General features: G+C 45.9%; 1 protein-coding gene across 2 annotated transcripts in view; it reads left to right on the forward strand.

Annotated features, from left to right (window-relative positions):
* SMC2 (structural maintenance of chromosomes 2) overlaps nt 1–26,468 on the forward strand; it is a 76,992-nt gene extending 50,524 nt beyond the window's left edge. For both annotated transcript variants that reach the window (XM_088460126.1, XM_088460127.1), the window contains exons 21-25: nt 3,005–3,205; nt 3,987–4,103; nt 4,578–4,738; nt 5,297–5,444; nt 26,105–26,468. In XM_088460126.1, coding sequence (XP_088316252.1) covers nt 3,005–3,205; nt 3,987–4,103; nt 4,578–4,738; nt 5,297–5,444; nt 26,105–26,296 — 819 coding nt within the window. In that variant the 3' untranslated portion in view covers nt 26,297–26,468. The remainder of the gene's footprint in view (nt 1–3,004; nt 3,206–3,986; nt 4,104–4,577; nt 4,739–5,296; nt 5,445–26,104) is intronic.
* Nucleotides 26,469–27,432: the final 964 nt, after the last annotated feature.

Raw genomic sequence — 27,432 nt, forward strand, 5'->3', positions numbered from 1 at the left:
TTACTTTCAGTGGTGCGAGGCCAGAAAATATGATCCCCAGGTGTTCCGGGTTTCGCGTATTCTGGCTTTCCTTCAGTCGGGTTTGGACTTAGGATTACGTCTTTCCTCACTGAAGGTGCACGTGTCTGCTCTGTCGGTGTGCTTCCAGCGCAGGATTGCTGCTATACCGGAAGTACACACCTTTTTCCAGGGTGTTTTAAGAATCCAGCCTCCCTTTGTGCCACCTGTGGCCCCGTGGGATTTGGCGGTGGTTCTTCGGGCCTTACAGGGTCCGCCTTTTGAGCCCTTGGAGTCAGTGGAGCTCAAGTGGCTAACTTTTAAGACTGTTTTCCTCTTGGCAATTGCTTCTGCCAGGAGGGTTTCAGATTTGGGGACGCTTTCTTGTCGTCCCCCTTTTCTGATTTTTCATCAGGACAGAGCGGTGCTTCGCACTCGTCCTGATTTCCTGCCTAAGGTGGTTTCCAGGTTCCACATTAATCAGGAAATTGTTGTACCAGCCTTTCAGTCGCCTGATCTTTTGGCTGGGGAGACTTCCTTAGACATTGTCCGTGCACTCCAGGTTTATGTGGACCGGACTAGTTCTGTGAGGAAGTCGGATTCTTTGTTTATCCTCTTTGGTTTTCACAAGAGGGGTTGGCCTGCCAACAAACAGACTCTAGCCCGTTGGCTTCGTTCTGTTATTATTGAGGCTTATATGCAGGAGGGTTTACCTGTTCCAGCCTCTGTTAAGGCTCATTCCACTCGGTCTGTGGGCCCTTCTTGGGCTGCTAGCCGTGGCGCCTCTGCTGTTCAGCTATGTTAGGCGGCCACCTGGTCTTCCATTCAGACCTTTTTGAGGTTCTATGCGTTTGACACCTTTGCCTCTCAGGATGCATCCTTTGGGCGCCTGGTTCTCCTATCAGCACAGGAGCGTCCCTGTCCTTAGTTGGACTGCTTTGGGACATCCCCAAGGTCACCCTGTGGACCCCTATGGACCCTGAAGTAGAAAACAAGAGATATGGTAAGAACTTACCTTTGTTATCTCTGTTTCTACGAAGTCCATAGGGTCCACAGGGCACCCGCCCTGACGCACCTGGCTTCATATTGGCTCTGTGACTGGTCACCGGTTTTCCGTCTCCCATTTCTGTGAGTATGGTTCTTGTGTGTTCCAGTCTTCCTTCTGTCTGTTTCGTCTCCTCCTCCGGCCTGGGCTGCTTACCAACTGAGGTGCCTGTGGCTCGGGGGCGAGGTATAGGGGAAGATGGACCCAAGTGCATCCTGGGAGCAGCTAAAAACTTTAACTCCGTGGTGCCCGAGGATCCAGGATCCAGCTATACCCCAAGGTCACCCTGTGGACCCTATGGACTTCGTAGAAACAGAGATAACAAAGGTAAGTTCTTACCATATCTCTTGTTGTTTCTACCCAGTCCATTCTAAACAAAAGATGCAATTTGTCGAAGAACCAGGGTAATTGAGGTGGCGTATTAAGGATTCAACCCTGCAGGATGGTCTTTCGACCTAAAAACAGATTTATAACTACATCAGGTGTTTAAAGAATTAATCCTGAAGGAACAGCACAAGTGTAAAAGGGTCAGTCTAACAGATCCCTTCCCTCTCTCTCTATTGCTTGCCCCAGCACATACGGATCCATATTATAAATATCTATATTATAGTTTCATGGAAAATCTAAAAGAAATATAATTGCATACTTACCTTATTTGCTGGTGAAAGCTGGCCACATTGTGCTGTAGACATTTCTACTTCGTCCATGCACGGTGGTTGTGGCTAGGACCAGGTACTTGTATTGTACTTCTTGCACATGCCCAATGTTAATTTGGAGCATGTGCAGACACGTTACAAGGCTATGAAGTGTTTCACATTTGCGAAAGATAAATGCAGGAGAGAACAGTGATCTTTTCTGTGACAGTTAATCGACAGGACAGTGCAAACTCTCCAGGCACCGTGATGTTTATACATTTGGCGATAATATAGTATTTGATAATGCGATTTCAGTCAATGTTCTTCCTTGCTAATCGCATTTAATTGACAAATTTTGATAAATATGCCTTTAAGAGAACACTTTATCAGTCCATCTTTACATCTGCATTTAGCAGAATTTCGCTATATGCAGCCATATGGACACATCCCACCAAACATCTGTGTCTTTTACACTTATAGAAATGGCTACAAAATTGTGGGTTAGGTATCTCTATGCCTGCATCCCGACTGGGTTAAAATACTGATACTGGCCGGTAAGTACAATAAACCTAACCCACCAACCCTCACCCTAACCTCAATATTTACTGTTGGGATGCTGGCACCGGGATTCTAACTGGTGTAGGGATTCCGGCAGTCCGACCGCTGAGATGCCAACTACATCCCAAAATAGTTTCATCAGCATCCTAAAGGAAATGTCTTTGTACAGTCCAAGATCAGTGGTAGCTTTGTTATATTGTCTACAAAACATAATCCAAGCCGATGCAATTGCTGCTAGATCAGAAGGGCAGAGGTTTTCATGATGTTCAAACACTATTTTGGACATGAGGAGGCTCAATTGTGTCAATTCCAGACCGTTTTGAATGTAATCACTAAATTCTATCCTCATGGCTATCAGCAGGGGCCTCACATCCCTAGATCTTCAGGATGCTTCTACTCAATAAGTTTCTCAGATAATTTTGAAATCCAGAATCTGTCAGCACTACTTTTGTAAAAGTTCTCTGAGCCAGGCAGAAAGGCTTGTGGTGGAACTAAAGAAATAGGGAAAATAAAAATAAAAAGTATTGACTTCATATATATTATTTGATGAAAAACCTAATCCACCATATTTAACCTCACCGGTTCTAATTGTTTTGTTCCAGAAGAAGGCAAGACAAAACCTCCCAGCATGACAGGTGGCAATGTCTCTATAGATGTCTTTGTGCACTTGTCATAATCGCGTCTAGGAACATTTTTAAGTAAAGCAGTTTTGTCTCGCAAATTCCTAGTTATAGATATGACGGTTGCTGATGTTTTGTGCATGCTTTAGGTCACTAAAATGCTGAATGACTATGAGTGGATCGCTGCGGAGAAGCATCTTTTTGGCCAAGAAAACACTGCGTATGACTTCAAAACAAACAACCCAAAGGCTGCAGGCCAGCGGCTGCAGAAACTGCAAGAGATGAAGGAGAAACTGGGCAGAAATGTTAACATGAGAGCAATGAATATGTTGACACAGGCTGAAGAGAGGGTAAGACGCCTGCAGTATTTGCTTTACTAGTATAGGCAGAAAGTATTGCTCTTAAAAGGTATAATGTACTTTGCCTTGAACTGAGGATTTTCAGCTTCCTTTTGGTTCTTAAAGAGTGAGTTCTAATGTATTCAGTGTAGTAACTACTGAGAACAAACTCTAAAAAATTCTTATTATTAATTAGCAGGTGATCTAACCTTATGGTGAACTGTGACCCCTTTTATAAAGCTTTACTTGGAGTAGTGCAGTGCCTTTTTATAGTCTAAATGTGTCACTCTCGGTTCTTCTCACATCCAGTAGTGTGCAACATTATTCAGTGTTTGTTTGAGCAAGTACTTTGTAAGGAGGGCATCCATTTGGTACAGATTAAGAAAAACTGATCAATTGTCTTTTGATTAGCTAGGATATGTAGTTAGAGTACATGATGAGAAATTAGTCCACATGTAAAAAAAAATGTATACATATGCGTTCTGTGCATAATATAATTTCTTAATTGACTTCATAAACTAGTTGCTAAAAGTATTTTTTAAATTATTTTGAGATGTTTTGTGTGTGTGGGGGAGTTAATCCATATTTTGAAGCAGTTCATGCTACATATTAAACATGCATTTCAAAACAACTAATCAACATGTTATATTGAGTAAAATGCACAAATTAAGTATAATAATCAGAACAAATAATGAACAATCTACAGTGATCACTTTGTACTGTATGGGGCTGTTTTTATGAAAGGATATCATTTGCTTTGTAAACAAATAATTGAAAGTCTTTTTGCCTTTAGTACAATGATTTGATGAAAAAGAAAAGAATAGTGGAGAATGACAAGTCAAAGATTTTGGACACTATTGAAGAACTTGATCAGAAGAAAAATGAGGCTTTGAATATTGCATGGCAAAAGGTAACGGGAACTGGACAACTGTGGTGGAAACAGGCCCCCAGTCTTTGTTTGCGGGCTGTCTCTATATAGATTAGAGAACAGAAAGTTCTAAAGCTGGATACACACTGACATACTTTGGCCGATCAATTGATCGGCCAATGTATCTGCAGCCCCCCGTCGGGCAGTGTGTACCGGCGATATGTCGCTCACCGACATATCGCATTGGCTGTGCTGCACAGCTGATGGACAGATATGTCTGCAGACATATCTGTCCATTGGCAGGCGTGTACGGGTGGTCAGCAGACAGTGTCAGCCGCGAGGGGGGAATGGGACACGCCCCCTGACTGCCGGGACCTGCGGGCAGGCACAGATGGCCGTTCAGTGTGTACGAACAAACATCATCTGCAGATCACTCGATCTGCAGATATATCTGTATAGTGTGTACCCACCTTTAACCACCCAAGTTACTTAATGAGGTCTTTCTATCTTGTCTAGGTAAACAAAGACTTTGGCTCTATCTTTTCAACTCTGTTACCTGGGGCAAATGCTATGTTGGCTCCGCCAGAGGGGAAGAATGTTCTGGATGGATTGGAGTTTAAGGTTGCATTGGGCAGCACCTGGAAAGAAAATTTGACAGAATTAAGTGGTGGACAACGGTAATTTATATTTATTAGATAGGAAGCTATTTAAATGGAACAAGAAATTATTGCTGTGGCCACGTCTACCCTTTAGTGGTATGTAGTCAGGAAGCGGGCGGTCAAAATGCCGACCACCGGCTTCCTGACTGTGAAATCCCGGAATGGGACTAATGAGAAGCGTCTAAATACCGAAAACCCGGGCATCGGGACCTGTTAGCCGTGGGGGTGGGTTAGGTTTAGGGACTCCCGGTGGAAGTTAGGGTTGGGCATCCCCCAGGAGGGTTAGGATCAGGCTAGGGGAAGAGCGGGTTAGGGTCAGGTACCCCCGGGGGGAGGTTAGGGTTAGGCTACCTGGTTAGCTGTAGAGTATGCACATCTTAAGTGCTTTAGTTCTATTGCATATACATGCTGTAATCCACTTGATTGACATACCAAGAGGTTTAACAGTATATCCCATCTAATTATTTTGTGATGTCATTTGATTGGATGGTACCACATGGAATTGGAGGACGGCATAGTTAAATATATAATACATGCAAATATATGTATAGTAACGTGTGTGTTTATATTTTTCAGCTCACTGGTGGCATTGTCTCTTATTCTCGCCATGTTGCTATTTAAACCTGCCCCAATTTATATCTTGGATGAAGTTGACGCTGCCTTGGACCTTTCTCATACACAGAACATTGGACAGATGCTTCGTACACACTTCCGTCATTCACAGGTAGGAGAAACAGTGGTCACTATACTTTGTTAAACAGGACAGTATTGCTTGAGTGGCATTTGTGGTGGAAAACAATACACATCTGCCCTTTCACATGACAATAAAAGCACAGTATGGTAAACCATTTTGTTCAGCCATATTGCTACAAGTATACATCCTTTATGAGGCCATCATGTGTATAATACTAGGTTTGGTCAGGAATCTAAGCTGTTTGTATGAACAGAGTGCACCAGAATCCCTGTCAGTATGAGGCGAGTTCTGAGTAATCTATTTCTTATCCCATTTAATTCAACTTTGCTATTGATCCTATGTTTTGCTTTCCCTTCTTCAATCAAATACTCTCAATGTCCACTATGTCCCTTCCCTGACCTCATTGTATAGTGCTTTAATAAAACATCAGCCTCAGTAGGAGAATTGTCTTGATAACAAATCAGGACGCTGTCCTTTTTTATTTTGTTGTGAATGTGATTTATGCTTCTGTCCTTCCTATGGGAGGAGTGCTTCGGGGTCTGGTATCCACTCAGCTCTGATGGGGCAGCTCCCTGCTAAACTCACAGGGGCTGTTTTCCTATTCTGCAAGGCTCCCACTATGCGTGCTGTGGCTTGCTGTAGAAGCCACTCTGCCAGTGACGGTGAGGTCAACTGTTCACCAACAGGTTCACCATGTTTTTCTTGCTTTCCGGAGTTCGCATCGAAGAATGCTAGTTTAGTTTGGAAAGTCTTAAGTTCAGGTTTTCTGAGGGTACCCTCCCCTAGGGGCGGCTTTTGAACATCCCCATGGTCCAGTGTCCCCCAGATCGGATGAAAAAGAAATTCGGATTTTTGTACTTCCCGTTAAATCAGTTTCTCTGAATCCATCTGGGGGGCATCGTGTTCCTACCCTTACACTCAGTTCTTTGTTCGTGAGTGGGTTCTGGTTGATCTGTCAGTTACACTAGGTGTTTTACCCTTGGTTTAGGGCTACTTTTGAAGTTGTACTGAAGACCGCGGGTTGCAGTGGGGAGGAGCTCAGAGTGGAGGAGCTACTCCCTTAAAGTGATACTAGTGTAAATTAAGTGCCAGCTCCTTCGGTCTCCACAAGCAACCCCATGGTCCATTGACCCCCAGATGGATTCAGAGAAAAGGATTTTACAGTATATATATATCTTGTACTCTATTATCAGCCGAGCATTTCCTGCCATAGTAGCAACCTATATTTCTACTTCAGGGTCCATAGGGGGTCCACAGGGTTGACCTTGGGGTATAGCTGGATCTGGATCCACGGGCACCACGCAGTTAAAGCTTTGCTGCTCCCAGGATGCACTTGGGTCCGTCCTCCTCTATACCCCGGCCACAGGCACCTCAGTTTTAGTTGGTGCCCGGCCGGAGTCGGGTCACCCTGTCGCAGTGGGGCTGCAGGAGCAGCCCCATAGCTTTATTTTAAAAGAAAATTTTTTTTTTTTTTTTCTTTTCTTCTTTTTTTACACTTTTAGAGCGGCAGCATCAGACTGTCCTTTAGGACGTCCACGCTGCCGCTCCTTCTCCCCGCTGGCGCCGCGACGCCAGTACAGCTCTGGGGATCGCGGCGGGACCCCAGAGCCTGTACTAGCCGGGCTCTGGGGACTCCCTTGACTGCTGCCGGACGCGACGGGGATCAGGTAAGCCGCGGGTCGCCGCGTGCGGCGGCCCGCGGATACTTCAATGCAGTCAGGAGCCTCCGGTCTCTGGGGACAGACCGGAGGCGCTAGCGGCGGCGGCGGGCTCCCCCTCAATTGAGGAATACCCCGCGTGTCCGCTAGACCACCAGGGTATCAGGCTGGTAGCGGGACCGGCAACCCGGGGGTTAATTGCTAGCCAGGGGAGGCAGCCTTCCCTGTCTAGCGGCTCCTCCCCTCAGCTCAGCGCGCCTTTCAACTAGGAGTCTGGCGTCGCTGAGCTGCTCTTATGTCTCGGCCACTCCTCCTCTGAGGTCTCCGGCGGCCATCTTTACTGGCACATCGCAGACTCCCAGGCGGTATCAAGTGGACCGGTCCCCCTGTGTACCTCTCCCCTGCTAAAGGACAGTGTACACAGCGCTATAGCCCTCCCAGACACTGAATCTGGGCGGTTGATTGTAGCGGAAGGTGCAGTGAGTATAACTTTTCTGCATTGTATGTGACTATTGCTAGTGCTGCCTGTCTGTGACTTATTCTCCTTACTGTCAGCTTATAACTATCCCTTTCCTTCTCCTACGGCCCGGCAGGTGTGTGGGGGAAGGGCGTTTTTCTGAGACCCTCACATATATAAAACACGTATTTGTGGGGTCAGTCACATACTGTTGTGTGCTACACAGTACCATATCTGGGCTGTTGTTTCGCATACTGGTGAGTGCGCGGGTGTTAAAACCGTAATTCCTCTGGTGATACCTATTTCTTGTGTATTTACGGTATCATGTCGGATGAGGAGACTGAGCGCTCTGTGGCTCCTGTGCTATTTTCCTGCAGACGCTGTGCTGCTGGAGTTGATGGGGAGGACTTATCTCAGGATGGTCTGTGCGGGCGGTGCCAGCTGGTACCGGGCCCCTCCAACCCCCCTGTATCACAGGACCCTCCTTGGGCGATGTTTTCACAGGTGCTGGCGTCTATTGCGGACCGGTTATCGGTCCCATCAGCGGTCCCTTCTAGGGCGTTACCGCAGCCCACCATCCCCCATTCCCCGAGGGTTCCACAAATGTTGCGGTCTTCCCCCGGGGCCCAGACTGTGGGTCCTTACTCGGGACTGCCTGTGTATGTGCAGGCTTCCCCAGGGACGTGTCAGTCTGTAGTGCCTTTGCAGAGTGTTGCTCCGACGGCTCCTCCGCCTTGGGTGGATGTTCTATCCAGCTCCGTACAGAGTCTGGCGGCTTCATCCTCGGCGTTTCAGTCTATGTTGCAAGGTGATGTGCCACCAAGGGTGTCTAAACGTCCGGTTGTGAGTTCACTAGCTGCGCAGTTGTCGGACTCGGAAGTGTCCTCAGATGATGGAGAAATCCATGAGGACTCTGACTCTGATGTCATGGGGCAGGAGGTGGAAGCTAAGTCCTCCATTAATGTTCCAGCCTTAGTTAGGGCGGTGCGGGCTATCCTACATGTTGAGGATGATGCGCCGGCTCCTAGGTCGAAGTTTCCTAATTTTAAAAAGGCCAAGGTGACCTCAACTGTGTTCCCCCTGTCTGATCAATTATCGGATCATATGGCGGCGGCCTGGCAATTACCTAGTAAGAGGTTCCATCCACAGAAGAGGTTGGCGGCGAACTATCCTTTTCCTGAAGCTCATTGCAGGAAATGGGAAACTCCGCCGGCGGTGGATTCCCACGTTACCCGCTTGATCAAAAGCGCGACGTTGCCATTGCCGTCTATCTCCTCTTTGAAGGATCCCACGGACAGGAAGGTGGAGACTTGTTTAAAGTCCATTTATTCTCTTTCCGGGGCGGTGGCTCGCCCGTCCATGGCTATCTCCTGGGTGGCTAAAGCCATTGAGGCATGGGCCAATGCCTTGGAGGATACCTTTCCTGATGAGGCTCCGGATATCCAGAGAGCGTTAGTGGGACAGATGCGGGATGCAGCTTCCTATATTGGGGAAGCGTCTTTGGATGCCAGCCTGCTCACTTCTAGGGTGTCGGCTGCAGCGGTATCTGCTCGGCGCTCCCTGTGGCTGAGGTCCTGGAGGGCTGATGCAGATTCAAAAAAGGGTCTGGAGGCCTTGCCTTTTAATGGTGATTTACTATTTGGTCCGGATTTGGACAGAATAGTGGATACTTTGGCTAAGTCCAAGTCGGCTTTTCTCCCTTCGGCCTCTGCGCCGGCTAAAGTGAGGAGCTCTGCCTTTCGGTCCTTTCGGGTTCAGGGTAAGGCCAAGGGCCAGTCCTTCCCGAGACATTCGGCGACCAAGGCCGCACCCAAGCCCAAGAAGCAGGCATGGAGTGCTCGGCGCCCTTCTTCCAAGCAGGAGGATAAGCCTGCTGCCTGATGGGACGGGCCTCTCTCTGGGGGACCCCAGAGTGGGAGGCCGACTTCTCCAATTCGCCCAGTGTTGGCACAATACCACCACGGATGCCTGGGTTCGAGAAGTAGTCTCTCAGGGGTACGCCCTGTCTTTTCGGTTCAGGCCGCCCCACCAGTTTTTTTGTACGAGTCCTTCTCTGGACAAGACCAAAGCTGGTCAGATTCAGGTAGCTATAGAATCCTTGCTACAAGCAGGGGTCATTGTTCCCGTTCCGCAGTCTCAGCGCGGGAAGGGGTACTATTCTACTCTGTTTCTGGTACAGAAACCCAATGGTTCTCATCGCCCTATCCTGAATTTGAAGTCTCTGAACAGATACCTCAGAGTTCCCAGGTTCAGGATGGAAACGTTACGTTCCATCATTCTGGCGATGGAACCCGGGGATTATATGGTCTCCCTCGATATCCAGGACGCCTATCTCCATGTGCCCATAGCACCGGCACATCAGCGGTATCTGAGGTTTGCTATCCTGAACCATCACTACCAATTTCGGGCGTTGCCTTTTGGCCTTTCCACGGCTCCGAGGGTGTTCACCAAGGTGATGGCGGTTATGGCTGCCCACCTTCGGGGTCAGGGTCTACGTCTGTTGCCGTACCTGGACGATCTTCTGCTGCTGGCGAGCTCCCCGGAGGTGCTTCTTCGACATCTCCACCTGACCATTGCTTGTCTTCAGGCACACGGGTGGTTGATAAACTGGAAGAAGTCCTCCCTGATTCCATCACAGCGGATGGTTCATTTGGGAGCCCTGCTGGATTCTCGTCAGCAGCGGATTTTCCTGACTCCAGAGAAGGTCTCCTCCCTGCAGCTGCGGATACACAGTTGCCTGAGCAGTTGCCGCCTGTCGGTCCATTCAGCTATGAGAGTTCTGGGGTCCATGGTGTCGACATTCGACATGGTGGAATTTGCCCAGTTCCATTCCCGGCCCCTGCAGGGGCTGATTCTATCGGAGTGGAACGGGTTACCTCACCGGATCCGCTCTCAGATGCTGGTGTTGTCCGCGGAGGTTCGGCAGTCTTTGGCTTGGTGGCTTCAGACGGTGCATCTGGTCGAGGGGCGCCCCTTTTGGATCCCGGACTGGGTCCTGCTCACGACGGATGCCAGTCTTCGGGGTTGGGGGGCAGTGACCGGCTCATTATCGCTTCAGGGTCGTTGGTCCGCGGAAGAAGCACTTCTCCCCATCAACATCCTGGAACTGCGGGCTGTGTACAGGGCCCTGCAGTCGTCCGGCCCCGCTCTTCACGGAAGGGCGGTTCAGGTGCAGTCCGACAACGCCACCACGGTGGCGTACATCAACCACCAAGGGGGAACTCGCAGTCGGGCAGCAATGTCGGAGGTGTCTCGCATTCTTGCTTGGGCGGAGTGTCACGTTCCAGCGCTCTCGGCAGTCTTCATTCCCGGAGTCCTCAATTGGGAGGCGGACTTCCTCAGCCGTCACGATGTGCATCCCGGGGAATGGTCGCTTCACCCAGAGGTGTTTCAGCTACTCGTGGACAGGTGGGGGCTGCCGGAACTGGACTTGATGGCCTCCCGTCACAATCACAAGTTGCCCGTTTACGGGTCAAGGACAAGAGACGCAGGCGCCTGTCTGGTAGACGCTCTGTCGGTGAAATGGACGTTTCACCTGGCGTATCTGTTTCCTCCGATATCCTTACTTCCTCGGGTTCTGCGGAAATTCAAGCAGGACGGCGGCACGCTCGTGCTGGTGGCTCCGGCGTGGCCCAGACGTCCTTGGTACTCCGATCTGAGGTGCCTCTCCATCGACGCTCCGTACCTTCTTCCTCAGCGTCGGGACCTGTTGTCTCAGGGGCCCTGCCTTTACCCGGATCTGGGTCGGCTGTCTTTGACGGCGTGGCTCTTGAGACAGCCGTCTTGAGGTCTAGGGGTTTCTCCAGTTCAGTGATTGGTACCATGCTTAGGGCACGCAAGCCTGCCTCCGCGCGGATTTACCACAGGGTGTGGCGCACTTATTTTCAGTGGTGTGAATCCAGAAACTATGATCCGCAGGTGTTCCGGGTTTCCAGAATCTTGGAATTTCTTCAATCGGGTTTGGACCTCGGCTTACGCCTGGCCTCTCTGAAGGTTCATGTGTCTGCTTTGTCCGTGTGGTTTCAGCGACGGATTGCTACACTGCCAGATGTTTACACCTTTTTCCAAGGTGTTCTCAGGATCCAGCCTCCCTTCGTGCCTCCGGTGGCTCCGTGGGACTTGACGGTGGTACTGAGGGTCTTGCAGGGTCCTCCTTTTGAGCCGCTTGAGTCGGTGGAGCTCAAGTGGCTGACGTTTAAGACCATTTTTCTCCTGGCAATTGCTTCGGCCAGGAGGGTTTCAGAATTGGGGGCGCTTTCCTGTCGCCCTCCTTTTCTGATTTTTCACCAGGACAGGGCAGTGCTCCGCACGCGTCCTGAGTTTTTGCCCAAAGTGGTTTCAAAGTTCCACATTAATCAGGAACTTGTTGTGCCAGCTTTTCAGTCACCTGATCTTTCGGCTGGTGAGGCTTCCTTGGATGTGGTCCGGGCACTTAGAATCTATGTGGACCGGACTGCTTCGGTTAGGAAGTCGGATTCTTTGTTTGTCCTCTTTGGTTTTCACAAGAGGGGTTGGCCTGCCAACAAGCAAACGATAGCCCGTTGGCTTCGTTCAGTTATTTGTGAGGCTTATGCGCAGGAGGGTTTACCTGTGCCAGCCTCTGTTAAGGCTCATTCCACTCGTTCTGTGGGTCCCTCTTGGGCTGCTAGACGTGGCGCCTCCGCTGTTCAGCTGTGTAAGGCGGCTACTTGGTCTTCAATTCAGACGTTTTTGAGGTTTTATGCGTTTGACACCTTCGCCTCTCAGGATGCATCCTTTGGGCGCCGGGTACTCCTTTCAGCACAGGAGCGTCCCCGCCCTTAGTTGAACTGCTTTGGGACATCCCCAAGGTCAACCCTGTGGACCCCCTATGGACCCTGAAGTAGAAAACAAGAGATATGGTAAGAACTTACCTTTGTTATCTGTTTCTACGAAGTCCATAGGGTCCACAGGGCGCCCGCCCTGACGCACCTGGCTTCAAATGGGCTGTGTGGCTGGTCACCGGTTTTCCGTCTCCCATTTCTGTGAGTATGGTTTCTTGTGTGTTCCAGTCTTCCTTCTCTCTGTTTAGTCTCCTCCTCCGGCCTTAGCTGCTTACCAACTGAGGTGCCTGTGGCCGGGGCGGGGTATAGAGGAGGACGGACCCAAGTGCATCCTGGGAGCAGCAAAGCTTTAACTGCGTGGTGCCCGTGGATCCAGATCCAGCTATACCCCAAGGTCAACCCTGTGGACCCTATGGACTTCGTAGAAACAGAGATAACAAAGGTAAGTTCTTACCATATCTCTTGTTTTCAGGAATTGCCAGTGAGTGGTCTTTTCTACATACATACTTTTGGGAACTATTCGACATGTAGTAAACTTGCTGACATCATGACTAAATTGCAGAGTTGGTGCCAGGTGCCCGAGACCTAGGGTTGTATCTCAACAGTTTGTTACTCCATTTCCTTCAAGGGACGATGATCCCTGCACGTGAGCCAGGCGGCCCTGGTACACAGATCAGGTCAGTCTGTTAACCATCCTCCGTGATTACTTCACTGACCAACTCTCTTGTCTGAGGGCTTCTTTATTCATCAACGACGGATGGACTTTGCTTTGAACTTCCGTGTTCTAAAGGGTCTGCAAGGTACTCCTTCTGCTTCCTCACTAGCATGGTATCCCTTTTCCTAGCCTTGGTCTCAGTCATGTTTCTCGGCTGGCAGCCCTTCTTCTATGGTCCACATACTTTTTTTTTTTTTTTAATGTAATCTATTTTTATTGAAAATGAAAACCGCACAGTACATATATGGCCTACAACGGCCCACAGAAACAGCAAATAAGATCAAGTAACAATATGGATTCAGTGGACAAATATACTCATACAACATGAAATATAGGAGCAAGAAAGAATAAATCTCAAATCGCTTAATTTTGAACGTGCCTTCAAATATTACTAACTGAAATAGAATGAAAAACAAAAATAAACAATCAATATAAAAACAAAAATCAAAATAACTAAATAATAATATATAGAAAGAAAGATAACAAAATAATAGTAGGGAAAAAAAAAAAAGGATGTCGCAATATCCTAGGAAGCATTTAAATATTTATTTTGTACTCAGCAGTCTCTTTAAAATTCAGCCAGCAATACCAAATGTCAGTAAAATCTAGGGGAGAGGATTTAGACAATGAGAGGTCTTCCATATACATATACTGATCTATTCTCTGGAACCATCAAGAGATGGGAGGACAAGTCGAAGACCTCCAATAACATGGTACAGTAGCCCTCGCAGCATTCACCAAATGACGCAACACGGATTTTTTATATATGGATATTGGAAGATCAGATAAATTTAGCAACCAAAATTCAGGTTTATCAGATAAAGGAAGACCAGTGATCAATTCCGATAATTGTCGAACCTTCCTCCAGAAATCAGCTATCACCTGGCATTGCCACCAAATGTGGAGGGGTGTGCCCACCGCCTGTTGACATCGCCAACATAAATCAGGTAAATTTAGAAACATCCGGTGGATGTGAACAGGGCATCTATACCACCTTGCCAGAATCTTATATTGGGTTTCTAGAACTTGGAGTGAAGAAGAACTAGCAAAAGTAAAATCAAATATTTGTGACCACTGATCCTCAGTTAGGTCCCTTCCTAGTTCACTATGCCAAGCAGAGACATAAGAAGGTAGAGATGGGTTAGAGCACTCAAGACATATTTGGTATATGGAAGAAATAAGGTGTCTTGGTGGTTCTACTGCCATACATAAAACTTCAAATTTAGTTGGAGTCCAGCGAGGTTCACTAGCCTTAAGAGAATTTACATAATGTCTTAATTGGAGAAATACCCAAAACGAACGAGGTGGGAGATTATATATTTGCTGGAGTTCTGTAAAGGATCGTATTCCACTAGGTGTCAATTTATTCCAACAGCGTAGAGTGGGGCCTAGTGTCGGGTGAGATAAGTACGGACATTTAACAATCCAGGAAAGGACATGGGGTGGTTTACCTACTGTGTGACCTACTACACATGACCATTGTTTGATTGCAGATAGACGAGACATTTCAACAATCCTAGACAAGTGAACTGCATGGTAATAAGTAAGGAAGTGGGGTAATTGCAAACCACCTCTCAAACGGCTTTGCGTTAATACAGCCTGTGATAGTCTGGGTCTACCTGAGCCCCAAACAAAATGACTCACTAAACTTTGTAATTCCCGAAAAAAGGAAACTGGTATGGTAATAGGCAACACTTGCATCAGATATAAAACCTTAGGCAAAATAGACATCTTAACCGTGTTAATTTTACCCAACCAGGATAGCTTCAATGTAGACCATCTCTGAAAATCTGTCTTAAATTGTTGAATAAGAGGGGGAAAATTTAGCTGGTACAAATTATTATTTGAAGGGGATAGAAGAACACCCAAATATTTAAGACTAGTAGAAGTCCAAACAAAGGGAAAAGCACCTCTAAGACTTGTCACAGTGCTGTCAGGGGTTGATACATTCATGGCAACGGATTTGGAATAATTGATTTTAAAATTAGAGACCCCACTGAATCTATCAAACTCATGCATGAGGGCAGGGAGAGAGGTCACCGGCAAAGAGATGGTAGCAAGGAGATCATCGGCAAATAGTGCCAATTTGTACTCATGGTCTCCAATCTGCACACCTTTAATATCCCAATTACATCGTATAGCCCTCGCCAATGCCTCCATGCAAAGTACAAGTATAAGAGGAGACAGTGGGCATCCTTGACGTGTACCATTATTGATCGGGAAAGATTCCGAAAGGGCCCCATTGACCCGTACTCTGGCTGTGGGAAATTTATATAGGGCTAAAATACGATGAAGACAGTGAGAGCCTAACCCCATATATCGAAGAAGGCCTTCCATGAACTGCCAATCAATCCTGTCGAAGGCCTTCTCTGCATCTGTTGAGAGAAGAATAACAGGGGACCCAGTACTTTTAACAAAATGGATTATATCAATAATCTTAGAGGTATTGTCCTTAGCCTCCCTACCTCGAACAAATCCCACTTGGTCTTCGTGTATCAAGCCAGGGAGAAGAGAACTCAGCCTGTTTGCCAGCATTTTAGCATACAATTTTAAATCATTATTTAATAAAGAAATAGGCCTATAGCTAGCTCATTGTGCAGGGTCCTTCCCCTCTTTGGGGATTATTGAAATATGTGCTTCAAGTGTCTGAGGGGAAAAACCTACCCTATCGGAAACTTCATTACAGGCTTTCAGAAAAAGGGGCAAAAGCATAGCTCGAAACGTCTTATAGTAACTTACAGGAAAACCATCGGGGCCAGGACTTTTCCCAAGAGGGGTATTTGACAGAGCAAGATCCAGTTCCTCGTAGGTAAAGGGGCGATCGAGAGAAGTCAGATCACTCTCATCGATTTGTGGGAAATCAACCGAAGAGAGGTAATTTCTGATCGCTTCCTGATGCGTTAATAAATGGGAAGGTGTTTGTTCTTTACGTAAATTATAAAGTTTCAAATAATAATTTTGAAAGGCAGCTGCAATCTGAGGAAAAGTGTGGACAACATTCCCCCCTGAATCCCGAACATTAGAGACATAAGATTTTAACCTCCTGAGTTGTTAAAGCTCTAGCAAGCATTTTGCCAGGCTTGTTTCCCCATTGATAAAATTTATGCCTGCATTTCTGTAAATCTAATTTAGTTTTATCCTGAAGAAGCTTATTAAGAGCCTGTCTTGCTTCAGTAAGTTCTCTCAATGTAGTTGCATCTAAAGAGGATTTATGGGATGTTTCCAGGGACTTAATACGGGCTAGAAGTTGTTGCCGTTGAGCCATCCTTTCCCTTTTTAATCTAGAACCTAGCTGAATACAATGTCCTCTAATCACACATTTGTGTGCCTCCTACACCATTATCTTAGACACATCTGGAGCGTCATTAATATCGATATATTCAGTAATGGCTTTTAGAAGATCATTTTTAGTACAGGGTTCACTAAGTAAGGTCTCATTAAAGCGCCATGTCCACGGTCTGGGTGTCGAGTTAGGGAAACATATATTTGCAAAAATTGGGGCATGGCCAAACCAGGTAATATGACCTATTTGACTATGGGGAAAATATTGAAGGTTTCTATGATCTATAAGAAAGTAATCAATACATGAATATACAGAGTGCGGGTTAGAGTAAAACGTATAATCTCTAACCGTTGGATGTTGAGTCCTCCATAAATCTATCAATTGGTATTCAGAAAAGAGTTGACGTACTCTACGATGATCCCGCAAGGAGACTCGGGGCGATCCCAAAGAACAGTCTAACACAGGGTCTAAAGACCAATTAAGGTCTCCACCTATAATTACACATCCCTCTCTCAATGGTTCCAAAAGTTTCAAGACCTTGTTAAAAAATTGCCTCTGTTTCTGATTAGGAGAATAAACATTCACAATAGTGTATACTTGATTATATATCTTACATTTCAATATCTGACATCTGCCTTCCACTAGAATATGATGAGATATATCTGTAACGGCGAGTCTATGAGAAACAAGTATAGCCACTCCCAAAGATTTACTCTGAGAGTTATTACTACAAAACACGAGGGTAATAATAATTCCCAAGCTTAGGAGCAACTAGCTGTTTAAAGTGTGTTTCTTGCACAAAAGCCACATCTACTCTCTCTAGGTGAAGTTCTTGCAGTAAAGTGGACCGTTTTTCAGGAATATTAAGACCTTTAACATTAAAGGAACATATTTTTATATTTTCTGGGTTAAGGGGGGCCATGGCAGCGGCTGTGGGAAGGGTTAGTCATAAGCAGAGAGCGAGGCATTATATGAATCTTATAAGAGTTTACATGGGCAGTAGAGATATAGCGACCAAAAAGGGGAAAAATAAAAACAAAAATATTAAAATAAAAACAAGAATAATAAGAAAAAGAAATAAAATAGTATAAGAAAAACAAAAAAAAAATCTTATTAGAATAAACAGAGAAATATATCCATAAGGAAAAATTTCCGCTGTTGGAGCAGGCAGGAGACGATAGTCGGCCCATGCTCCAAGGTCAAAAATGCGGAACGACCCAACTGGGGTAAGGCACCCCCCGGGAATAAAGAACTAACATATATCCTGTAAACGGCAATATAAAAAAAAAAAGAAATCATCTACACAATAAAAATAACAGTACCATCTACATTAGTATCATAAATGTATGAGGCATATGAATATAACAATTCTAGAAAAATTTCGTAAAGAAACTTACTAAAACATATACAACCTTACAAAATCTGCTGTGTGATGAGAACGAAAAACATAAATAAATACTTTCCTTTCGTATAAATGACAAATAGAAAGCATTTAACTGTTAGGTAAGAACCAAGACAATTATAAGAATCTATAATCATCAAATGATCAGTGAGCAAACTGACCCCCAACAATATCAAAAAGGATACAATTCCGGAAATGTATCCTGTGTGAGCTCAACAAAATAGCAAAGAATCACATTTAAATATCGCAGGTGATCAGGTGTCAGAGGCTGTCCCTTGAACTCGTGGAGAAGCTGAATTATGTCTCTGCCCCCTCACTGCTGTCCAAGGAGCTTTTGTATCAGGTGAGACGGGTGGATCTAGACGTGAAAACAGGTGGAGCCAATCTTGGAGAGGAGGTATTGAAATAGAAAGTGCATCACAGAAAGTATCCAGGTCTTCTGGTGTCTGTAAGACTAGTTGGCGAACATCATGCATGACTTGGATACTCAGAGGAAATCCCCAACGAAAACGGACACCTTTCTGTTTAAGAACGTCTGTAAGAGGTTTAAGAAGACGCCTTTGATGGAGTGTATTCCAGGAGAGATCAGGGAAAATTTGAACTTTATTGCCATTAAATTCAATACCATCCAATTTGCGTGCTTTGCTGAGGATCTCTTCCTTAAGATGATGGTAGTGGAGCCGGCAAATAATGTCTCTGGGAACCTCAGAGTGAAGACCCTTTGGACGTAGGGCCCGGTGAGCACGATCAAAAAGAATTGCATTGTCTGGTTCTGCATCAGTAAGTTCATTGAACATTTTGGTAAGTGCATCAATAATACCAGGACCTTGGACGTCTTCAGGGATTCCCCGGATACGTAAATTGTTGCGACGACCTCTGTTATCGAGATCGTCTAATCTCCGCTGCATCAGTCTCATCTCTTGTGCATGCGTAGAGACAATGTCCCGGACTTTTTGTTGGAAAGAACTGACTTCCTCCATGTGTGTCTCCATGTCAGATACCCGGTGTGCCACATGAGAAATATCTTTTTGAAGAGTAGCAATTTCCGCCTTGACTGTGGCCCCAATTTTCTTATCAAGATCTAAAAAGTCCTGTTTTGTGGGGAGAGAGCGTAAGTGCGCTAGGACCTCAGACATAGCGGTGTCTGACATATCTCCTGAACCAGTATGAAGTGGCGACGCCATAAGTCCAGTATTATCAGACGACGTAGACGGGTTAGAATCAGAGCGTGCGTTATCTTCAAAAGCACCACCGTCAGGAGTAAGGTAGCGGAACAAATTGGGTTGCAACGATGTATCCACAGTCTTCTTAGCACTAGGTGTCCGCACCGTCTTCTTAGTTTTTCCCATCAGGGAGATAGAGACAGGAGAGACAAAAAGAAAACACACACATAGAGAAAGGAAAAAGAGCAAGCACAGCAGAAATGTTGGTCAAAAATATTAATACAGGTATAGCCTCAGGAGGTATATTCCCGGGATGCGGTCACCACGTACCTCTCCCCATAGTATACGGGTGAATCAGGGGGTCATGGCCATCGCGCAGCGTACGTGTCAGCCCATAGAGATCAACATCTATCTCCAAAGCAATATATAGGAGATAGAATAGTAATATTAGGCAATGCAAAATTTTTTTGACACCTGCTGTGAGATCAAATAAAATGACTGTTGTAAATAGGGAAGTGTGAAGTTACAAGCGTGGCCACACGGGGGAGCTCCAAGTCCAAATATGTTATAATATCAATATACACTCATAGGAATGAAGGGAAACATATTGGAAGAAAAGAAAAACATATGAGTTGGTCAGCAGGCGGAATATATCTGTTATCAGGCAAATTGGCCCAATGGTTTTCGGATATCATCCACTGGCTATCTTCCCTTGTGGTGGTCAATCACAGTACCTGCAATGTAGCAGCAAAGGTGCCGGTATCTCCTCACAATGTGGAAATGCGGTCGGCCAGTAAACTCCTGCAAGGGCCTCAGTATGCAGAGTAAAGAAGCATATGTATGGAGGGAGAGTCACCTAACGCCTCCTCATATATGAAGGCAGAACGGGGTCACCACAGGCAGAGCAGCACCTCCTGCAGAAGCGGCCTCACCATCCGGCAATAAGCTGGGAGAAAGAGAAGAGGGTGACCAGAGCATCAGTAGCGGGGGTGCAGGAAGGTAAGCTCCACTCGATCACCGCCGGGCCCTGCGGCGTCCCGCGATACGGGTACAGAGGGTCCGGAGCACCCGCAGCAGGTGCGCAGTTAGGAGCTGTTGGAACGCCGCCTGTCCCCAACCAGCGTGTAGTGTGGATCGGCAGGCACTTGGGGTCGTCCAGGGGTTATCAGGCAGGAGGGAGGCTGTATTGTGAAGTGTGGAACGGAGGTTCCGTCGGGCGGCTCGTGAACTCTAGGTCCCGGCTTCTTGGCGCGGACCAGGCCTCAAGCTTCAAACGGGGCCAGCAGACGGTCTCCGGGGACAGAAACCACCTCACGGGCAGCACAGCAGGGTCCTGAGATCAGGAACAGACACCATAGATAAAGGGAGAGCCCAATAATAACTCCAATGAGGGCTTTTAGGGCTGATGTAACAGGAGCTCACTGGAAATGCGACTGCTCAGCTCCAAGTCCAGGCCACGCCCCCGGTCCACATACTTTTTATCAGTCCTTAGCACTGTGCATTTTGTTTGTCTAAAGCACTATCTGGTTTTAACTAAGAGTTGCTGGCACTATTGTTGCTTTGGCCTCTAAGGTGGTAGTGCTTCACTCTTTGGTTGTGTCATGTGTATTTACTTGACAGAGGAGTTTCATGAAGTGGGTGCGCTATGTGTACTGTGTGATGGTCTTGACAGTCGGGATCCTGGCGGTCATTATCCCGATGCCTGGATCCTAACAGGGTTAACATACCGACACTTGTTGGTGGGTATGCTAACCCTATCCTAACCCTCCCTCCCTGGTGCCTGAACCTAACCTCCCCCCGCTTAGTGCCGAAACCTAACCTCAACCTAACCCTTCCCCTAGTGTCAATCCACCCAACCCCGTTTCTTACCTTTGGCATCACGGAGGTCGGCATGCCGGCGCCGGGATTCTGACCGGCGTCTGTGTTCTGGCGCCAGTAATGTAGGCATCCAGACCGCCGAGATGCTGAACACATACCGGTGTTGAGAAGGAATGTGACGCTTTTCTTTTTTTCATATACCACTGGGCTCCAAAAACCTGTTCTGCAGATGGTGGGACCTGTTCCCTATTAGCTAACAGCGTATTTAACCATGGTGGAGGTCCACACCAGGTCTGCAGAATGGCAATTTCTTCCTCTTTGTACTGTAGGTCCCTTTGCTAGAAAGGTTTTCCAGCTTCTAGCTGAGTAGAGACAGGAAGAAGAAACACCCACATAAGGGATAGGGGAGATGTATTAAGCTCTAGAAAGTGATAAACTACCAGCCCCTCAGCTCCTAACTGTCATATTACAGGCTGTGTTTAAAAAATGAGAGGAGCTGATTGGTTGGTAGTTTATCACTCTCCACTTTATCACTTTCCAGAGCTTAGTACATCTGCCCCAAAGTGATGTCTCCTGTACTTCGTGTGTTTTTCCTGTCTCTGCTGAGTGAGGCGAGTATGTGTAGTGTTTTGATAGCCTTTAGCTGATGAATATGTAGGGCTTTTATGTGTAAATTGTATCCCTCAGCCCAAAGAAATCCTGGCTCAACCTCCTGAATAAAATATAGGTGTAAAACAGGTTAATTTCCTGTTTGTTGACATCACTGCAGGCATTGCTCCCCTCCCATCTTCCACAGCTGAAATAGAATAGTGGATTCTTGTATAGACAATCCTCACTTAACGACCGAGTTCCGTTCCTACGACTCGGCCGTTAAACGAGCAATTATAAAATGAACTTGGAAAGAAGCTGGCACATTCAACAATTTTAAATGGTAAAAATAGAGTGAGAGTGTCAGTGAAGGCATCAACAGGATATACAGTACTATACTATAAAGTATATGCATAACTATAGTACAGTATTGTATACATGTACAATACTGTAAACAGTACTGTACCTGTATACAGTATGCACAGCAATCATTTACTTGTACTGCATTGTTTTATGAATAAAGAAAAGGAAACTGCTTTACTTTGCATAACTTGTTTTATTTAGCTTTTTTTTTTATTACTTTGCAAAACTTTTATTTTGAATAACTGTTTTTACTTTGCATACAGTACAGCATAACTACTAGTTAGTATTGGCATAACTGTTGCATACTGTACCTTTACAGCAGGGCTCGACATAACCCGGGCAGGTCGCAGTGGCGACAAGACTTGGTTGCCTGGTGACCAGATTTTCAGCAACCCCCTGGCCCTGTAGTCAGTGGCGGGCTGGGCCGGGGGGCAGGGTGCCATGTGTCCCCAGGGCTGCAGCACCATGCGGGCCGCGTGCAGTCTCTGTCTCTGTGACACAGACTGCACCGCGCGTGTAGCGCTGACTAGACGGAGTTCGGTCAGCGCTACACAGTGACTGACAAACACACAGGCGCCGGCAGCTGTTTGTTTGTTTTGAGTGACAGCCAATGAGAGTCTGTTAGACTCTCAGTGACTGGCGCTGCGCCCACTGCAGGAGCCGCTCCATCTTCCGGCTCCTGCAGTGGGTAATGGGAGAGACGTCATCCGATCATGACGTCTCTCCCATAATGCAGAGCGGCCCGGCCCGGGAGGACGAACGGAGGAGCGGAAGGCGGCGGTGGGAGCGGGGATTCAGGTACGTTTTTTTTTTTAAATTTATTTATTTTTTATTTTTTTTATTACGTGTGGCACTAAAAGGGGGAGAGCACTGCAGAGGGGGGGACTACTACTGAGGGACACTGCAGAGGGGGGACCACTACTGAGGGACACTGCAGAGGGGGGACCACTACGGGGGCACTGCTTAGGGGGGGACCACTACTGGGGACACTGCATAGAGGTGCCCAAAGCATATTCTTGCATCTGGGCCCACCACTCTAGTTCACTCACTGCCGGCAGTGGCTTTGCTTGCCCGGGGTTTTTTGGCTGCGGAGGGGTGGTCTTTCTCGGGGTTGGTTGCCTGGAGAGGCGGGTTAGCTGTTCAGTAATGTGGCTGTGGGAGGGTGGTTTACCTGGGGTACCCCGTTGGTGGTGTGGCCATGGGGGTTGATTGCCTGGTGCATAGGTGCTCAGTAATGCTGCCCTGGGGTAAGGGGGGTCTGGCTCCTACACTTTCATCCTGGCTCCTAGGTTTTAGAAAAATTTGTCAAGCCCTGCTTTACAGAGCATAAACAGGACAATCGACATTAAAAAAAAAAATATAGATATGAAAAAGACATTCTAGCTAACAAATCCTTCATCATGTTATGCGTCATCATTGGTGTTATCAGGCTCTGTAAAGGGCTCTGGTAAGGGAGATGATGGCAAGGAAATGGAAGGACTGGTAGGGGTACTGAGTGTAGCTTTTGAGAAGAAAGAATCCTGTTAGTGTTATCTGCTTTGTAATTTTCTTTTTTTTCATCGTAAATTTCATGATAGCATCGGAAAAGTTCATTCATTTGCTGTTCCACTTTCGTGAACCTGTCAACATTTGGATCCATACCCTCTAGTTGTAAAATAGCCGCATTCACTTTGGAGAACACACCAGCTAACCCCTTTACTGTGAACTTCTTTTGTACTTCTTCCATTCTTTCCTCTTCTCCTTCTTCCAACTCGTCCAGGTGCTGCTGCGCTTCCAACTCTATTAGATCTTCATTATATACTATAGCTCTCCCTCGACATATTCCACTAATTCTTCAATATCTTCCACTTCAAGATCTAAATTAAGCACGTTAGCAAGTTGCACAGTTGTTTGATTTATGTCATAGATTTGTTCACCTATGTCAACCACTTCAACATTATTCACAAGACTTTTTAGGCATTTTTTTCCATATGGCTTGCATACAATTTTCTGTCACTTCCTCCCAAGCGGATTCTATGTTCTTTATGCACTGTAAAATGTTGTATGATTTCCAAAAATCACAAAGGGTTACACAATCATTTTCTGTTGCCGAGACAATTTTGGAAAAAGTTGTGCGCAAATAATAAGCTTTGAACGTAGCTATAGCCCCCTGGTCCATTGACTGCCTAAAAACACCACTGCTATCTTACAGATACACTACTTTTACATCTGGGTTTACATCATCAAGATGCTGGGGGGTGTCCTGGGCAATTATCAAGCAGGAGGATAATTTTAAAGGGAACACCCTTGTCCAGACAATAACGCTTGACCGGGGGTATGAAGCAGTTGGTAAACCAATCCTTTGCACGATAGTATACGGGCAGCATGTGCTTACTGACCTGCTTGAATGCACGTGGGTTCTGGGAGCGAACATGACCCTGTCCTTGAAACCGGGCATTGCTTTAGCTTTTTTGTGTATGTACGACCTTTCGGGCATTTTCTTCCAAAAAAGTCCTGTTTCATCCACATTGAAGATTTGTTCTGGGCGGTAGCACCCTTTCTTGATGATTTCATCAAATTGGTCAACAAATTTTTCAGCTGCTTCTACGTCAGGACTTGCTGCCTCATCGTTGATACTGCGATTATGCAGGTTGAATCTCTGACTAATGGGGGGCATCCACTAGACGATTTTATCCCTGTCCAACCTCTTAACGATTTTCCCTTGAAGTTTCCCTTGAAATATGATCTTCCACTCTGAACAATTTGCAAAAGATTTGCAAAGGATTTTCAAAAGATTTTCAAAAGATCTAACAATAAACTATGTTTTAATCTGTGATTGAGAGCTTTCAGCTATAGTGGGCAGACAGTGTTTCATCGTTTGATCGTTCAGCGTGAACGATGTGTAAACGATTTGTAAGCAATCAAGTGAAATTGACCTGCATGTTCAGTTGATGGAGGAGACGATCAAACGACCAGCTGGAGCGTGCATCGTACATCGTTAGAAACAATTACTGCATGTTCGAACGATGTTCGAACGATTTTATCATTATCGTTCAATCGTTCAACTTTATCGTCTAGTGGATTCCCCCCTTAAAGCATTGATTGCCGTAAATGTTTCTGCTGATTCATCCATGGCTTGCCGTAAATGTTTCTGCCGATTCATCCTCCTCACGTGTCTTCAAAGTTTTAAAGATACTGCGTGCATTGGCTTGAATAATTGAAAGGCTCAGTGGGATTTTTTTTCTGCATATGGTCATCAAACCAGATCGCCAGTAATTTTTCCATTTCCACTGCCTAGTTATTATAGATTTAAATCCTGTTGATGCTTTCTCTGCCTCTTTCACTTTATCTTTATTCTTCAAGATTGTTGAAATGGTTAAATGTGCCAGCTCCAAGTCACCTGCTATCTCGTGAACTTTTTTTCCAACTTCATAATCACTTATATTACTTTTCAAGTCAAGATCAATAGCCTTCCTTTTCTTTGAGCTCCTTTTTTCTGACTTATCCTTCTCTGACATCTCTCTGACACTGAGACGCCACGCATGCTGCCTGTCGCTAAAGAGTCAGGGCGGGTCGTAACTCCAAATGGTCGCTAAAAAGTCTCTGCGAGTCGTAAGTTCGAGGCCGACGATAACGCGCGGGTGTGGTCGTAAGTGCGAACGGTCGGTAAACGGGTAGGTCGATAAGTGAGGAATGTCTGTATTGCTACATTTTATTTCTTTTTGTAAGTGGGGACACAAACAAGCCAACTTAATTGTCCATCTGTACTTCTCATGGTTACCATGTAGGGCTAGTGGTATACTGAGGAGCAATGGACGAGAAGGGAGGGGTGGGGTTATATGGAAAGGATTGGGACAATTCCCCTATCCCCAGACACCGGGGTTGGGGCATCTGTGAAATCCACAATGTTTGCTTTTCCTGATTTGCTGCTCCCAACCAAAATTGGGATCAGCAAATGGGGATATTTAACATGAAGAATTACACAAATTCCCCCGAAGAATTTGCGAACATCAATGGCTGCCGATTGGCATATCCAACCAACAGTTCTAGTCCAATTAGGGAATTGGGGAAACTATGGGGTTCTTAAGTCTGTGTGTTCTTTTACAGCAGGTGGCCCAGCAAGCCTCATTGCTTCCTCCAGCCAGCTGCTTCTCCTCTACAGCAGATGAGATTGAATCAGAGCAGCCATGTTCCGCATCACATGACCTCCTCAGCATGATGGTCACAGTGCAAACCGGGGGGAATGTAGTGCGCTTGCCTTCCATTCTTTATGGCCAGTAGGGAAGGCCGTAAGTGAAAGTGTTAGATATGATGGCATGTGGTGAGGTTGGAGGATAATGTGTTTAGGTCTGATGGTATTGTGGGCTCAATGTGTGGCAGTCTATATATAGTACACATTGTGAATACTATAAGTAATGTAAAGTTGTGATCACATTGTAAATGGTCTACCCTTCTCTTGCAGTTTATTGTTGTGTCGCTGAAAGATGGAATGTTTAATAATGCCAATGTCCTTTTCAAGACCAAGTTTGTGGATGGTGTGTCTACAGTTGCGCGGTTTACACAGAATCAGAATGGAGGTGGTTCCACAACCCAACAGAGATCAGACAAGAGCAAGTCTAAGGAGAAAAGGAGCCGCATGCAAGTAGATGCATGAAGGATATGTTTTACACTTCAATGTACAGTCTTTGTTTGTCTTTCTTTGAATTTCATATGATGTGACTTTCTAGGTTATTTCCTCCATTGTACATATTGTCTTGTTAGAAGGTCAAATAACTATGAATCTCTCTCTCTCTCTCTCTCTCTCTCTCTCTCTATCTATATATATATATTCCACATGAATTGCTTTTTAACATGCAAAAGCCAAATGAGTTCAGTTAATTAACGGGCTCTTGGTTTTTTTTTTTTTAATCCACTTATAAACTCTGACTATATATAATGCTGTGTGATCAATCATCTCGTGACTCCTAAACCTTCAGTCACAAAAACATTTCAGACTTTCAGTATGTAACTTTGTATGAATAAAACATTTCTAATAAAATGATTAACTTCTTTCCATGTCTGGAATTGTGTAACAAAATGGCTTTCTTTTCCTGTTTGTAACAAACCATCATTGGACAATGATATTTGGGACGGGGTCTAGTTGTGTTATGAAGAGGAAACTATTATTTTTTTTATCACTTTTTTGGTTATTCAACAAACGGAGGGGAATTCAATTATCTGCAATAATGTGGTAATTTTTCGCATGGTAAATTTTTGCACTCTTCACGCGTGATATCCTAGATCACTTAGCCTTTTTTTTTTTTGGAGTAAAGACAGATTTCCCCATTTTCACCTATACTTATCGCCAGTAAAAGCAGGAAATTTACACACACATGCCACCGACTTTTGTGATTTAATTGCGTGAAAAAAGAAGACTTATGTTGCTTACCTGTTAAGTCTCTTTCTTTGACTCCATAGGGGGCCCACGGATGACACTGGGTATAGCCTGGAGAGGATAGTCTGGGCACCTAATAGTTATTTGAAAATAGTAAATACCCACAAGCCCAGGCTCCTTTCCTCTATATCCCACTCCCAGCCACTGGACCTCAGTTTTAAGTTTGGTGTCGGCAGAAGCTGGGCACTTCTTCTCAGGGGGGACTGTGTTAGATAGTCCCCTCACGTTTTATTTGTAATTTTCTTTACTTTGAATGGGCAGTGTAAGGCATCCTATAGGACGCCCCCAATGCCGCTCCACCGCCCGGGGCCGCAACACTGACGAATGGGCCAGTAACATTGGCCGAGGACTCGTCA

Source organism: Taudactylus pleione, unplaced genomic scaffold (genome assembly GCF_031769625.1).
Source record: "Taudactylus pleione unplaced genomic scaffold, aTauple2 ptg000967l, whole genome shotgun sequence".
Lineage (NCBI taxonomy): Eukaryota > Metazoa > Chordata > Amphibia > Anura > Myobatrachidae > Taudactylus > Taudactylus pleione.